The 15,924-nt window shown below is 40.0% G+C and overlaps 1 protein-coding gene across 1 annotated transcript; it reads right to left on the reverse strand.

Moving 5' to 3' along the window:
* Positions 1 to 1,890: 1,890 nt before the first annotated feature.
* Positions 1,891 to 15,924, reverse strand: STMP1 (short transmembrane mitochondrial protein 1). The gene is made up of 3 exons (XM_031674638.2): positions 15,822 to 15,924; positions 4,733 to 4,786; positions 1,891 to 3,780 (listed from the first exon to the last, which is right to left on the reverse strand). The coding sequence occupies exons 1-3, from the start codon at positions 15,834 to 15,836 to the stop codon at positions 3,706 to 3,708; spliced, it is 144 nt and encodes a 47-aa protein (XP_031530498.2). The 5' UTR covers positions 15,837 to 15,924; the 3' UTR covers positions 1,891 to 3,705.

Consider the following 15,924-nt stretch of genomic DNA (forward strand, 5'->3'; position numbering starts at 1 on the left):
CTCCACGGCCACAAGGAGCCATCCCCGGGCTGCCCTCACTGAACGAACCCCAGCCCGCTGCCCACACTACCTACACGCACCTCTGCTTGGTGCAGTCTTGTACAGTTGTGCACAAAAGAATGAGGCAACAACACTGCACTTTTCATTAGCAGGCCCAGGACCCGGGCTTTGCAATGTCCCGCTCCACGCACTTTCCACAAAACTTCAGTTTGGCTCGTTTCTCTCCCAGGGCCTCAAAACACGCCATCCACTAGGTCTTCAGCACTTAACTAGGTTGCACCCAGATTTAGGAAAGGTATACACTGAACATTTGAAAATCCAAGTCTCACAAACTCCCTAGTAAAACCAGACAAAGTCTCAAAATATTTCCCCTTCACCACCCGGTTCCTCTCCACAAGGCAAGGCCCTAACAGTAGGGGAAAAAAGAACTCATTCATCTGCGTAAGGAATGGAAATGCTACATGCAAAGTCCAAGCCGGGAAGTTGAAGAAAAGCCTCATTTGCTCCAGTACAGTATACAGTGTTCCTTCAGGAGGAGTCACAGAAAAAGCATTTAACATGTGGCGGCTCTCAGCAAAAAAACAAACCCCAGCGTAGTATCCAGGGAGCCGCTGCTCAGTGGAGATGGAAACACCATGCATGTCACCTATGCTCCATGAGCCCACAAGTACAGACGCCTGGGAAACCCGGACATCTTCACTCTTCTGTAGAGTCACACAAATGAAAACTGAGTAAATGGGTGAGAAAGGAAATAAAATCGTTCCTTTAAACCAAAAACTGCTTAATTGTATAAAACACTACATCAGAAGAGACATCTAAAGACATCAACTGGTAACGTATAAAACACAGCGCCTTTTGACAATTTTAAGCAAGGTTGTTTTGGTTTTTCTCTCCCTTTGGTTTTTTGTCGGGGAGGGTTACAGTTTAAAGATAAGCTTTCAAGTTCAATGTATTTTTTAAGTCCCCAACATCAATCCTGAAGTCTTCCTTTTTCACGTTAGTAACCTTCAGCAGTATTTTATGTAACCCTCCTTTTATGGTCAAGTGTAGCAAAGTTTCTTTAAATCACATCAGCAGCAGTTTTTGACCTTTTTTTTTAAAGAAAAAAAAAAAAAAGGACTGTCTTGCAGTGGTTCTGCTGTTCCTCCGCTGACCTGAGACAAGGGCCTCTACAAAACACAGGGGACATAACTTCCAGCATCATGATCACCATCACTGCACTCCCTAAACCTACGATGGTTCTGTGTTCCTCCAACAATGTCCCTGTCAAGATAATCCTGCCTGAAAACTCCCAGCTCCTTTTCACTCCTGCAAGAACCTAAAACTCCTAGTTTTAGGGGATCTGAATGGTGACCACGAAGTCAGGCTGCATTCATTGTGTAGCAGTTTACACGATGCAGGTGATTTGCTGGGTGGCTCCCACTGGCAGAAATGATCCTGCCAGCAAGGTTAAGTGTCACTCCTGAGGGGAGCTCTAAGTCCAAACCAGCTTTGTTTACAATGTAGAATATACAGGGACCTAATATTACAACATCTACGTGACCCTCATCCCCAAAGAAGCCGCCCTGGGAGACCACACACACACAAGTAACACTGCTCCATGGCTGATAACCGAGAAGCCCTCCTTGCAAACAGCTTTCTAAGCTTGTGGCATTTTGAAGACCCTCAAGGATGGTAAACCTTTATCCTTCAAGACTGTGGTTCATTCTGCTAACAATTCGGTCATTCAAGATCAAACCTTGTAAACTAGGTGGTAGGATCAAGGTGGATACTCTGGATTTTCATCAACAAAGAGTGACCATAGAATGATGACAAATTTTGCATGGCTAATAGATTGGTTCCAAAAGTGAATGCAGAAACAACAAAAGTATTCTGACCAAAAGCAGCATGTTTAGACTAATAGCTACTATTTATTGGAAATTTGCAAAGCACTGTGCTACACATCACATACATTATCTCAGCTGTTTCTCATGGAAGCCCTATGAGGTAGGTATTGTGTCCGCATCTTGCGGAAAATACAACAGTTTCAGAAAAATAAGCCACTTGCCCCCAACATATTCCAAGGGAGAAGCCAAACCATTACATGATCTTAATCTGTCTCAAACACCAGGACAACCTGACAGGGACAAAATTTATCTCCATGTATGAAGGATCAATATTTTCAAAGAGTAGTAGAATCACTTCATTTTACAATCACATTTAGTGTCAGTGTCATCACTGTCTGGGTATTTCTAAGTCATTCTTCCAGTTTACTGATTCTGCTAAAATATCTTCAGAAATGGCAATATCAGTGAGGCTACCCAACAAGCCCTCTGATACAAAACACCCAGTAAGACAGGATTTTATTTATATTTAGTGCTAATTACACTTCCAGGACTTTAGCGGGTAGCTATCCCCTGCACAGTAGGTTTAAGGTTATCACTGTAATAGCAAAAGACAGCAAACAACCTAAACGTTCATCAGGAGAAGATGAAATAAACTATGGCACAGTCATTCAGCAGAACCTTATGTAGCCACAAAAGGAAAGAGGTTCTTTGTTCTTTATATACTGATATGGAGTGACCGCCACTGGGGAAAACTCTATATAGTTTGTTATCTTTGTATAAAAACCTGTGTGCACATGTGTGTGTTTAGGCACAGAATCTTTCTCAAAAGTATACAGGACACTGGTGACAGTTCCTGACTCCAGGAAGAGAAACTAGGAGCTGGAGGACAGGGGTGGGGCAGGCCCTTTATTCCAAATAACTTTTTACTGACCTAGGGGGAAAGTTACATATTTAATTTTTTTTAATTAAAAAAAATATGGACTGATTATACATTTGACAAATTACAAGAGTAATTTCTAATTGCAGAGAAAAGTAACACAAAGTCTTCTTATGAGAATCACTATAAAGTTATAATGTAAATACATTTTTAGATGTAAAAAGGCATAAAATTTCCTTGATAGACAATTTCTCATCTATCCACCATGTAATGTCAAATGCGCTTGTAACCCCTTCAAATAAGTATGATTTTTATGAAGGAAAAGAGCCAGATCCAATACATCATTAAAAGAAAACATTCATACTAGACTATGTACTCTACTGAGGACAAAGGCCATTATTTTAAATATTTTTCAATTCCCTAGTTCGTGACAGGGTTCTCAGAACAGTTTTTTGGTTAATGAATAGCAAATTGATTTACTGATTAAATTAGCAACAATGGAGCTTCCTGATAATATAAAATTGATGGATAATTCACCAGAAGTTGACTTCTAGATTTTAATTACTACTTTGAAACAACATAATTTAGTACCACATGTTTAAACACCCATTGTAATTGCTAAACTGTGAAATCAGCATTATTTATATCCCATCAGCTATATAAAACTCATCAATTTTTCTTTTGAAAACAGGTAGCAGAAATCCCAAAGAATAAGGGAGAGACTACCAATTAAAGGTCATGTTTACTAATCTAGCACCATAATTCCAGTTTTAGGACCTCCCAAGTGGCTTGAAGGATGAAGGAAAGGAGTGAGGATGTTGGAAAAAATTAGGGTCATTCTTAATTTGTGGCCCCATTTGTGCTCTATGGCAATGCTGGATCTAGCAAAGAAGAAAACTGCTGAGACAGGAGATTAAAACAGAAGCTTTTGGTTCGGACGGTAAAGGAGGCCCTCAAGAACAGTGGAACCAGTCTCTCCAGAAGGCAGTGCTGGAGTCAGCCTCATGAACTAGGGGGCTTCTTCTTGGCATCCACGTCCTTTTTAATTTCTTCAAGTTTTTTAGCCAGGTTTGGTATCTTTAAAGAGAAAAGAAATGATTATAATTTCACATCTACCTAATCAATATTCTTTCACTTGTCTTCCTCCAAAGATACATGGTTTTTTATTTTCCTCTAAAAGAAACCTGCTAAACAGTCATGTTTTTTAGCCTTTGATACCCTGCATAAGAAGGGTATCAAAGGCTGTAAGTTAAAGGAGGCTCCCTCCCCAAAAGCCAAACTTGACTTCTACTTTTATATACCCACTCAGCTCCTCAATCCAGCGCCAAGTAAAAGCTGCACACATGAACGCTACACGTGACACACGTCAATAAGGCCCTGCCCAGAAAACCGTATGACTCAAGTGAAGGTTGACTAAGGGAACTCCCTCTGTCACATTGAAAGCTTCACTACCAAACAAATCAAAAGTTACTATCATGTTTCCCTTCCTTGTCTCTTTAAAACAAAATCCTTTCAGGATCCCCATTTATGGGGGGTGCTGTAACCTGGTTTTCAACTTCCCCATCTGTAACGCAAAGCTAATACAACTCCCCACTTCACGCAACTCTGTCCTCCCTAAGTGTGCTGCAGTAGACAGAGCCACCTCCAAACTACTCAGTCATCTCTACTCCCGGGTAGGAGGCTGAGCAGGTGACCCAATTACAGCCTCAGTTCAATGCTTTTCCAGAGAACTATAAGCCTCTAACTTAACATTACTCTGAGCTAAACACACAGCCCAGGATCATGACGAGACTACCTAAACCAATGGGACAGATGGGACTGTGCCCTCTTCCCGTGAAAAGGAGGACCAATGTTTCTGTGCATTCTAATATTTTTTTCAAACACTGGAAAATCTTTCTACGAAGTTCAGGACTTTTCCCTCAGACCTATGGCCCTCCTTTACACCGGAAGGCACACTTTACTCCAACTAACACAAGTCACTATGTATTAGTCATGTGGAATCAAGGAGGATGTGAATATGGTCACTTACGTCATAGTTCTGAGCCAGATACATTCCAACCACGTTGCCAAGAGTAAATCCAAGCTGTAAGAACAGAACGGGAAGAGTCACACTGGAGACTGAGTTCTGTGCCATCTGATACCAAACCAGACAATACCGTCCCAAGGAGCTCAGGACAGTTAGACAACACCAGTGCCCAGTCTGTGTACAGCATGAAATTCACATCTTTCTTCTATAAAATAAGCATACAAATATCCTCCTGAAAGGTTAAAGAGCATACAAAAGAATACACAGTAGCACTGAATACATCTACCCCGAATTCTCCTTGTCCCTCCCCTCAAAACCCCCATAAATACTTGGCTATAAGTTCTAGAAACCCAAGCTAATATTCTCATTTTTGTTGTTAAAAGCTCCAATTTATTTTTGTCTTTTGGGGGGGGGGTATGAGATTTGTTATTTCTTGCTACATCAAATAAAAAGTATTCGATTAAAAAGTATTCAGCTAAATCACAGGATCTCAGAAAATGGACTTTCACAGTTCAACCTTTTCGTATTTCAAGAGGCAACAGAAGCCTAGGACAGTGAAGTACTCAAAAACTGAAATATATGATGGCATAAAGCACAGGAAACTGACATACAACTGAGAGAGCGTACAGCTTACCACTCTGCTGTGGGTGGAGGCTAACGGGCAGGACACTTAGGACCTGCAGATGACACAGGTCCCCTGACCAGCTCTGACAAGAGAGATGGGTATGGTTTTAGAGAACTGTAAGTGTTTATCCCATTTGGTGACGTTTTCCTGAACAAAAACTACTTGGTGAAAATTTAAAGCACCCCCTTCACATCAAAAGAGCTTCAAAGCTTCTTAAACTTTGAATTTTAATGATGATCTATAAAGCCCTGGGGTTTTTTTACCCTCATAATTAAAAATCTCCAACTGAATGCCTAATTTCTAATTGCATAAATTCAGACTGGTATCTGATTTTTTTAAAAATCATTTCTTCAATCAGTGTTGCTCCTATTCAATACACAGCAGAGGCAAACAGAAAAACAAAGTGTGGCACTTAACACTACTAGTCATAGTGTTGTGATCTGTCTTCAAATTGGAGATGCATATGGGGCACAGAATACAGCTGGATCCTTACTAAGTTTTGAACACCAAAAGCCTAATTTAAATTGGTTTGCTGGTAATTAAGAAGCATAAAAGAGGTTATCAAGTACACATATAAACCATTTTCTGATCATCTGATTAATCACACATCTGAAATATTTTTACCAAGAAGCAAAATGATTTTTTTTTTCACTTCCATGAGTTGAAACCAGGTAGTCAGAGGCTTCCCAAATCCAGAAAAAGTATTAAATTTGCTTAAAAGAAGAGGGGGAGAAAAGTCATCTGAAAATGTTAGCTCTAACACCAAACAGAAAGAACAGAGGGTTGAAAATTTTTAAGAAAAAGAAATTACAGTTCTGGTCCTACCACTATCTAGCTGTTTACCTTCAAGCAAGACACTTAAATTCCTTGGCGCTTTGCTGATTTGCATTTCCTGATTTTATAAAACATTACATTAACAATGTTCCTTCCAGCTCCAACATTCTAGGATTCCTGGTTCTTACCATGTGTGTCTCAAAATAAATATGGCATATCCAATGTGGCTTCATTCTGGTTACTTTACCAGGCATTCAGGGCACATGAAAAAAATAGCAGTTATTTAAAAACACAAAACAAAACAAAAACCATGGGCCTCTAGACCAGTCATATCCAATTCCAGTTTCAGAAATACTGCCAAGTCTACCAAAGGGATATTGTAAAATTAAATACACAAAATAAGAGAAATGGTGCACGTTAAGAGAAATGTTGAGGAAAATGCATGAAGCCAGAAAGCATTTATATGTTGTTGATGGGATACTCAACAGACAAGTTTACACAGAGAAAAAAATTTTTTTAATCTGAATAAATAAAGAATCTAAAAGAGTAAAATCTAAATCTGAGGAACAGTGACTCATCAGTCTGAGAAGTTAGATGGCGCCAGAATACAGAAGGTCTTGAATGAGTCAGAAACCTCTCTGCAGGCCAAGACCTGGAAGCCTCATCAGCAGTACACCCGGTGGCTGGATGCCATCACCACAGTCCTCCTCCACATCACATGGGCCCCCCAGCGTACTCCCTGCAGAGAAGATAGTACAGAGGAAGGGAAATATGGGACTCCTCTCTGCATCATTTTGAGACTTTAGGTATATGTGGCTTCTTCTTACAAACATACTGAGGACAATAAATGGTAAAATACCAGAAGTTTGGGGACTGAGGAGTAACATGAGCAAAGTGATATAGCAGACAGACAAATGGGCAAGAAGAAATCTGAAAAAAAAAAATTATCCCAAATACATCTGGCCTCCAATTGTTTTGATTAAAGGATTGCAGACCCTTATATACTAAAACTCAATTTCATATTCAGCCCTGTGAAAGGATTATAAAATGGTCTCTATCTTAAAGAATGTATATGATGTATAGGAAGAAAAACTCCATATAAGTAAAATAACTATATAACAACAGAAAATAGCACCCAGCACAGGACCTTGAATGTAACGGAAGCAAGTAACAAAATGAATGATTCAGAAGTGATTTTTTTTTCCAGAAATCATACCTGAAAGAGATCAATGTACCTCAATTTGTTATTAAAGGCTCTAAAGATGCTGAAGAAGTGTTAAAATTTAAACTGGAAAAGGAAGTGACAGTGGAGAATCAAGGTACAAGACAGGGATGACAATGTGATGATGACCTGAATAAAAGTAAGTCTGATTAGAAAAGAGAATTTGAACTAAAAAATGGAGAGAAATGTAAGTATGTAGAGCTGGGTGGGCTAGCTGATAGACTTCAAAAACAAGCAGAGGAGTTTAGTTCACATGGAAGATGGCAGGGAGCCACTGACTACTCTTATCAGCAACATTATAAAAGCACTGCTTTGTAAACATTGAGTACACCTGGTAGCTGGACTCAAAAAGAACTGAATAAATACAGACTAGAAAAGGCACAAGGGATAGCAAGCAAATGTGAATGAGTTGTTTTTCGTGATCAATGAAGATCAATGGACTAGAATCAAAGGGTCCAAGAATAAACCTGTACATTCACAGTCATGTGATTTTCAATAAAGGATGCTAAGATAATCAACGGGGAAGGAACGGTCTTCTCAAGAAACGATGCTGGGACAATAGGACACCTACGTGCAGAAGAATGAAGTTGAACTCCTACCTCACACCATAAACAAAACAACTTAAAATGGATCAAAGGCCTAAATGTAAGAATTGAAACTATAAATATCTTAGCAGAAAACACAGGAGTAAATCTTCATGATCTTGAGATAAGCAATGGTTTGTTTCTTAGATATGATACCAAAAGCAGAAGTGACAAAAGAAATATTTGATTTTATCAAAATTTAAAATGTCTGTGCTTCAAAGAACACCAACAAGAAAGTGAAAAGACAACCCAGAGAATGAAATAAGTATGTGCAAATCATATATCTGATAACGGACTTACATTAAGTATCCAGAATATATAAGGAATTCTTATGACTGAACGATAAAAAGACAAATAACCCAATTTAAAAATGGGCAAAGGATTCAAACAGACATCTTTCCAAAGAAGATATAAATAAATGGCCAACACACATATGAAAAGATGCCCCACAACATTAATCATTAAGGAAATGCAAATCAAAACCACAATGAGGTGCCTCATCACACCCACTAGGATGACTTTAACTGAAAAGATGAACAAGGGTTGGCAACGATATGTAGCAACTGGAACCTTCATACATTGTTGATGGGAATGTAAAATGGTGCAATCACTTTGAAAAACAGTCTTGCAAATTGTCAAAAAGTTCAGCACTGAGTTACCAAACGAGGCAGCAATTTCACTTTAGGGTGTATAACCAAGAAAACAAACATATAGCTACACAAAAACTTGTACATGAATGTTCACAGCAATACTATTCATAATAGCCAAAAGATGGAAACCACCCAAATGTCCATCAGCTGGTGAATGGATTAACAAAATGTAGTATATTCATACAATGTAATATTAATCAGTCATAAAAAAGAATGAAGCACTGATTCATGCTACAGCATGGATGAACCTTGAAAACATTACGCTAAGTGAAAGGCAGTCAGAAAAGACCACATACTGCTATGATTCTGCTTAAAGGAAATGTCCAGAATAGGTAAATCCAGAGAGACACAAAATAAATAAGTGGTTGGCCAGGGTTGGGTATGAGGGGAATGAGAAATAAATCCTAATGGTATGGAGTTTCTCTGGGGGCAGTGAAATATTAGATATAAAAAATAGATGGTGGTGATGCTCGCACAACTCTGTGTGAACATATTTTTAAAAACCATTAAATTCTATACTGTGAATTGTATATTAAAAAAATCAGTAAGATTTGGTAGAATGTCAGCTATGTGGGATAAAACTGAGGAAATCAAACAAACAAAAAAAAACTGAGGAAATCAAAGACAATACTGGACAAGTGTTTTAAAAGAAAGGAAATATGAAGGTGAAAAAAATGAGGACCATCAGATAAATGGTTTGCTGTGTGTATGACGTCCACAGAAAATGTTGTCAGTTGACCCTTTTTTGTGTACAGACACATGAGCAGGTTAGTTACAGCACTGTATCTATTAATATAAAGAAGCACTAAGTCTTAAAAAGAAGGAAGCCAACTCCAAAGTAATCTGACTCTTCTCACCATTTGCTGCTCAACTCCTGCCCCAATCAAAAAGTTACGTGTGTAGATCAGTAAATAATTTATAATTTTTATCTGGGGATGGCTGGTGGCAGTAACTCAGAGTAACCACAACCTGACAAGTCTGAAATATGACTCATCAAACTATAATTTTAAAAAGTACACACCCAAACCCAAGTTATGACACAGAATCTGAACCATCTTATAGTTACCAACAAGGATTTAAGAAATCTAAAAATTATCTCACTTTATTTAGCAAATATAGCCACAACTAGCATTCAAAAAGACACCTAAAAATGTTTCACGGTCTCAGATGAGAAAAGCTACAAACTGACAAGAAAACCAGAAGTACACATTATCTAACATTAATAAAAGATAAATTGATAATTTTATTTCTCAGTTTTAGTCTCAGCTACAGAAGCTGTCAGAGGGCCTCTCCAATACAAGGAAGCAGGAAAAAAATTCACCCTTTTTTTGTACCTTAGCCTTTAAACACATAAGACTTGGTGTGGAGATTTTCAAATATGTTTAACAATTGCTTCAAGTAATAATAAAACTCACATTCTGGACATTAAAATAAAAATCTGCTGAGGATATAATCTATATCCCTTCTACTACCACCACAGAGAAGCACATTTTTAAGATGTAAGCTAGATTTTATTATATTCAATAATTTTCCTCAGTGAATGAAGAAAGAACCAAAAAGAAGCCATTAATTCTTCAACTGAGCCAGCAAATTAAACAGGGTCATGTACAAAAGTTAGCCAGTAACACTCTGGAAAGAGGTACATCAGGCCCAACTGGTTTGCCTTTTCTCACAGAAGCTGATTCAAATATGCAAATATCTTATGAATACCTGAGAGTAGTAATAGGCAAGAGAGGAATACCTAATTAAATAAATAAAATCAACCACAAAGTATGGACTAAGTGCCATCTGCTTGGGAAATCTAAGTATAAGGCATGCTGCCTCTTCCCATGGAATTTATGATCTACGCTAGAAAGACTAAAATAAAATACATGAAGGTACAAATGAACAAAAACACAGCACATCACCGAATGACGGTCTGACTAGGCCACAGAGTTTAAGTGTTTTGTGTTAGGAAATCTAATGGAATTCCCAGTAACATATTAAAGAAGAAAAGTCATATGATCACCAGACGGGAAAACAACATAATAAAATTCAACAGTCAGTCATAATAAAAACTCATAAGAAATAGAATTTCCTTAATACGTTAGAAAATATAAGAAACACAATCATACTAAAACCTGAGAAGCATTTGCACTAAAAGCAAAAACAAAACTAGGATACACTCTACTTCTAGTTTGAGAGTGAGAGCAAGAGAGACGGGAAGAAAAACTGGAAAAGAACACAAACTGTCACTTTTGCCTTTACTGGAGATATAATTGGCTTCACAGCACTGCCTTCCCTGATTCACTTAGAACTGAATCTACAAACTACTAGAGCTGTAAGACAGGCAAGACTGCTAGATATAAAATCAGTACACCAAAATCATTAGCTTTTCTACACATCTGTGACAACTAATCTGAAAATGCTGAATCCGCATCCTCTGAAAACCGAATTTCCCTGCTGAGTTTATGATTAACCAACCTCTCTATCCAAAACTTTATCTCCTTTCTTGTCTCCTCTGACCTCAACCCTCTGCTAACTGACACTAATCAACCAGAGTCAGGTGAGTAAAATCACCATTGTTAATAACACCATTAATGTACCAAACTGCTGTTGTCGATAACATCCCCAACATATAAACTCAGGTTGTTTCTCCAGGACAAGATGAACTAACAGGCCCCCAAGCCACGGACCACCGGCCAAAGAATTGCAAACCAGAGACATCCTGACTCAAAAACAACAATGAAGAAATATCACAAGACAATGATTAACCCCAGCTTCTTGTTCTTCCCCTTTAAAAAGCCCCAAATTCAAAGACCACGCTGAAGAGGATCTGAGGCTTGTCTCCCACTCCGGAGCTGGGTGCCCTGCGATGAAACCCTTACTTTGCAGCAAACACCCGCTGTTAGTCTGGCTTTCTGCTCAGAGAGCAAATAAGCCCTTTGCTCTGTTATAGTGTAATTTTAAAAAGAATGTCACTAACAAACCACAAAACTAAAAAGTACCTAGAAATCCCAGGTAAAACTAAATACAATAAAACTGGAAGAAAAAAAAATACTAGGTAAATCCAAAAAGTACCTAGAAAAACAAAGGGCAAGACTATTTCTTAGAAAATAAAAAAAACGCTGATGAAAGACATGTACAACATAAATAAATGAGGAGATGGATTGCAACAGTGTAATGGTTTCAGAAGCTTAAAGTCATCAGGAAGGCTCCTGGAAAAAGATGGGAGTTGGGCCACTAAGAGTAGCTGGGAAGGCAAAAAGGAGGATGAAGGGAAACCAGGCGGGAAGGTATGTAGGCACGAAGGTCTGCAGGCTGGTACGGATGGGTGAGATAAGCCCACCAACCTAAAACAAAGGATATATGCTGACGGGAAGTAGGAAAGGAAAATGGGGCCAGACTAGAAACCCTTGAAAATCTAGTAAAAGTGGTTACAATGTGATAGGTAAGGACACAGGAACCAATGACAGTTTCTGAGCATGTGAATAAGGCAACAAATCCTGGATGGATTTTGGACTTTAGCAGCTGTAAGAAAGGACAGAACCGAGGGTGTCAAGGAAAACACTGAACAAAAGGCAGCAAACAGCTTTGTTTTTCTATGGGTGATCAGACTATACTGGGACTGTTTTTTAAAAAGATTTTAAAACTAGAATGTTCAGAGAAGAGTGATCAGCATGAACCTGAAATCATGAAGAATGGATAGAATGGATGGAAAAAGTAGAGCTGTGTGGCCTAAAGAAAAGACTGGTGGAGGTGAGGGGTTAGGCAGAGGTACCAGGTAATGCTCTTCAAATGTGTAAAAAGTTGTCATGTGAACGAGAATTGCTCTTTCACATCAGAGTAGAACCAGGGAAGGAGACACTGACCAAAAGTGAAATAGAAATAGCCTGTTGTAACTAGAGGTGACCAAACATGAACTGGATGCCCCCTCAGTAGTGAAGACTTTAGCATCAGCATATTAGCTGAACTAGAAAACCTAAAATAACTTTTCCAACTCATACCTACTAGGCTAGGGTAGCTAGTCCAAGCGTGGAGAGAAAAAGACCTGTTCGACAAACTTGGTAGTGGGAACATAAAGACAGAGCTTTTCATAAGGTAACAACTATTTGATGGCTTAAAGCAATGCTAACATTTATGAAGGGCTAACTATGCACAAGGCAGCATTTTAACTCTTTTTCAGGAATTAATACATGCTCTTCATAATCTTATAAAGCAGGTACTATTACTGTCCAGTTTATGTTGGGGAAACTGAGGCAGAGAGCAGATAAGTAACTTGCTCAAGAATATACAGCTGGTAAATGATACGGAGAATGAAGGAGGGAAAAAAATCGAAGTTTATGTCAATATTTCCAATTTGAGAAAGCCAGGGCCGGTGAACAAAGAAAGAAGTTAGGTGGGGGGGTACAGGGTAGGGAAGGGAAGAGGTAATGGGTCTAAGGTAGAGGGTACGTACAACGAGATGTTCGGTAGGCAGTCAATGACTGGGAACTGAGCTCAGAGAAAGACTCAAGGTAGTTTGGAAGCTGTCAACAAGGGGGGGGGAAGGTGACACGTGACAAGAACACACCCCCTAAGGGTGTAGGAGAAAAGAGCAGAGAGTCAAGGACTGAGTCTCGAGAAACACCAGAAACCAAAAGCACGGAGAAGCAGCCAGTACAAACTGGAGAGATTAGATAGGGCCATTTCCCGGCTGGTGCACCAAGATACTGATCCCCTCGGCCCCTGGAGAGGCCAGCACCCAGGGCCGGTCACCTGCACTCAGTGCAAGTTCTTCCATAAAAATAAGACCACATGCGTTGTAACGTGAAAGAATGTTGGAAAGTACTGAGATGCATGATCCAAAAGCCAAGGCGGGTGGGGAGGGGATTAAAGAAGAGGTGATTAAGAGTGCCAAGTACGGCCACTTTGAGAGGTAACAAAAGCAGCGTGTGACCCCAGTTACAGTACAACAGGCAGTGTGCTCAAGCCCCAAGCAGCGCCCATCATATCACGTTTCCCTTTAAGGTTGCAAAAGCTTCCTTACAAAATCTGTGGCTAAACCATGCTGCAGTTAAAGAAGCTACTGCAGTAAAAGGAAGAGGGAAAGAGGCAGCTGAACCACAGGAACAAGTTTCGATATAGGGACGATGGGGAAATATTTTAATTCAAGGGGAAATGAACAATGAAAAGAGCACATAAGCAACACAGTCAGGTGCTGTGGCTTCCACATAGTGCTCCTGGAAATGACAACTGTAGGAAACACCCCAGAGGGTCCCACGCAGGTGGTGACAGTGCACCCTCCAAGATATTTAGCTTGTGACTATTCCATCACTTCCCTTCTGAGGAAAACTAATCCTCATTCCTGAGAAGGAACTAAATCAGAGTTCAACTGATATCTTGCAAAAGAGAAATTGAACAGTATTTGAGTCCTTACTAAGTGTCACTGTTTTGAGTACTTTAATGTATTAACCACTTTTAATCCTCACAATAAAACCACGAAGTGGGTTCCCATTTTCAGATGTGGAAAATGAAGCATGGAGTATTTAAATAACTTGCCCAAGTTCCCGGTGCTTAAAAATGATGGTTCTGTAGACTGACTTCTTAAGTACAAGGACATGATAGCTGGTCACAGGGTAAGAGCTAGAGGAGATCTTAGGGATCATCTATTTCAACCCCACTGTTCTATAGATGAAACAGCTGAAAGCAAAGAGAAAGACTTGCCCAGGATCACTGAGCCAGCGAATCATCTGACAGAGGTACAAACAAGGTAAAGTAATGCTATCACTTCTTTCAAATGCATTGAGGAGGTGAGAGAACACCTGTGTTACTTCTGAGCTAGGAATTTAACGAATGGCTTCAACACCTCTCCTTGAAATGCTGAGAATTCTGAATTTTCAAATCAGTCACATCCATATTTATACAAAACCCAAGTTTATTCCAAAACTAACTTTGTAAGTGCTTTTGCAGAGTGAGTTTAAGTGTAAATGAATCCATGTCCTCCCAGTTATCAATGAGCTACAGCTGCAGTAAGATGCTCAATTATGTCACATTACACTTTGGGGCTGATACTGTTTTTAACCTGAGTGTTTCCTACAACTAAATGGCTGTAATTATTTCTACTGACGCCTAAACTAATACCTTGTAAGGACACTGGAGAAATTTCCAGGCGCTGAGGAGCAGCCTTGTCTTAGTTGGGCAATTTACATTAAGGATACCCTCTTCTGGCCTAAAGATTTAAAACTCAATTACCATCTCAAAAAGGACAGAGGGGCACTTTTTTTTTTTAATCTCTCTGATAAAGAATATAACATTTGGTTCTGGGGAGATGGTAATGTACAGATTTTTGATCTGGGTGCTGGTCACATAGGTGAGCTTATTTGATGAAAATTCAAGAGCTACACACTTACTAGTGTGTGTTTTTCTACATATGTTATTCTTCAATCAAAGCCTTAAATTCGCCCCCCTCCCCCAAAAAAGATCGTAACATTTCGGAAAATATCTCATCCTAAGAGCACTCAATTTCCACTGGCCACCTGGAAGGTATTAGAACACCTACGTCTTATCAGAATCAGAGTTTAAACACTAACTTTTAAAGGCATAAAAACTTGAAAGACTTTCACTTGGAAATTTGGCAAGTCCTCCTGAAACCTTTAACCAATCTTTGAAACACACTGGGCTTTGCCAGAAAACTCGTTTTTAACTGAAATAAAGAGCCATTAGAAATTATTTATTTACCCGTAGTAACACTCATTTTCCCCTAGAATGAGCATTTTGGAAAAATTACTTGTACACCAGGGTCTGACTCATGCCAGCAACCAGGCATCCTCAGTCTGGAAGCTATGAGGGCTCCCTAAGCCTTTAACTCTGGTGGTTTACTAATTTAGAGTTTATTCCTGGCCCCTCCTGGCCGTCCTCCGTTCTCAAAGATGCCAACCAGCAGGGCTCCAAGTCGGGAATGGGGTACGCGTCTACGTCGGGGCGGGAAGGCAGAAGTCATTAAGGACCCCGGGAACTACGCAAGGCACGTCACAGAACAGCTTTGAAAACGCACGCTTTGACACTTCAAAAGTTTTAGGGACTCGAATAGCTGCAGAAAAATACTGGCAAAAAGATCTGGGCGAGGCAGAAACAAAACAGCCCACCCCGACAGGCGATGGGCAGGCGAGGGGGCTGCGGGACCCGCGGGACCCCCACCCAGGCCCCCGGGCCCAGGCCGGAGGCCCCGAGGGCCCTGGGTCAAGCCCCCGGCTCGCTCCTCAGCAGCTCCACTCACCAGGAACTGGAGCATGATGTCGGCAAGGAGGGCGCAAAGGGCGGCAGCAGCTCCGTGGGCCGGTCCGAGCCTGCCTCCCCCGGCGTGATGGGCGGAGCCTGCA

Source organism: Vicugna pacos, chromosome 7, assembly GCF_048564905.1.
Source record: "Vicugna pacos chromosome 7, VicPac4, whole genome shotgun sequence".
Classification (NCBI taxonomy): Eukaryota; Metazoa; Chordata; class Mammalia; order Artiodactyla; family Camelidae; genus Vicugna; species Vicugna pacos.

What these genes read in the sequence shown, in the direction of transcription:
- STMP1 (XM_031674638.2), bottom strand. An exon ending in ATCTGGCTCAGAACTATGAC is followed by an intron (nt 3,781 to 4,732) that starts GTAAGTGACCAT and finishes TTCTCTTTAAAG; the next exon opens with ATACCAAACCTGGCTAAAAA.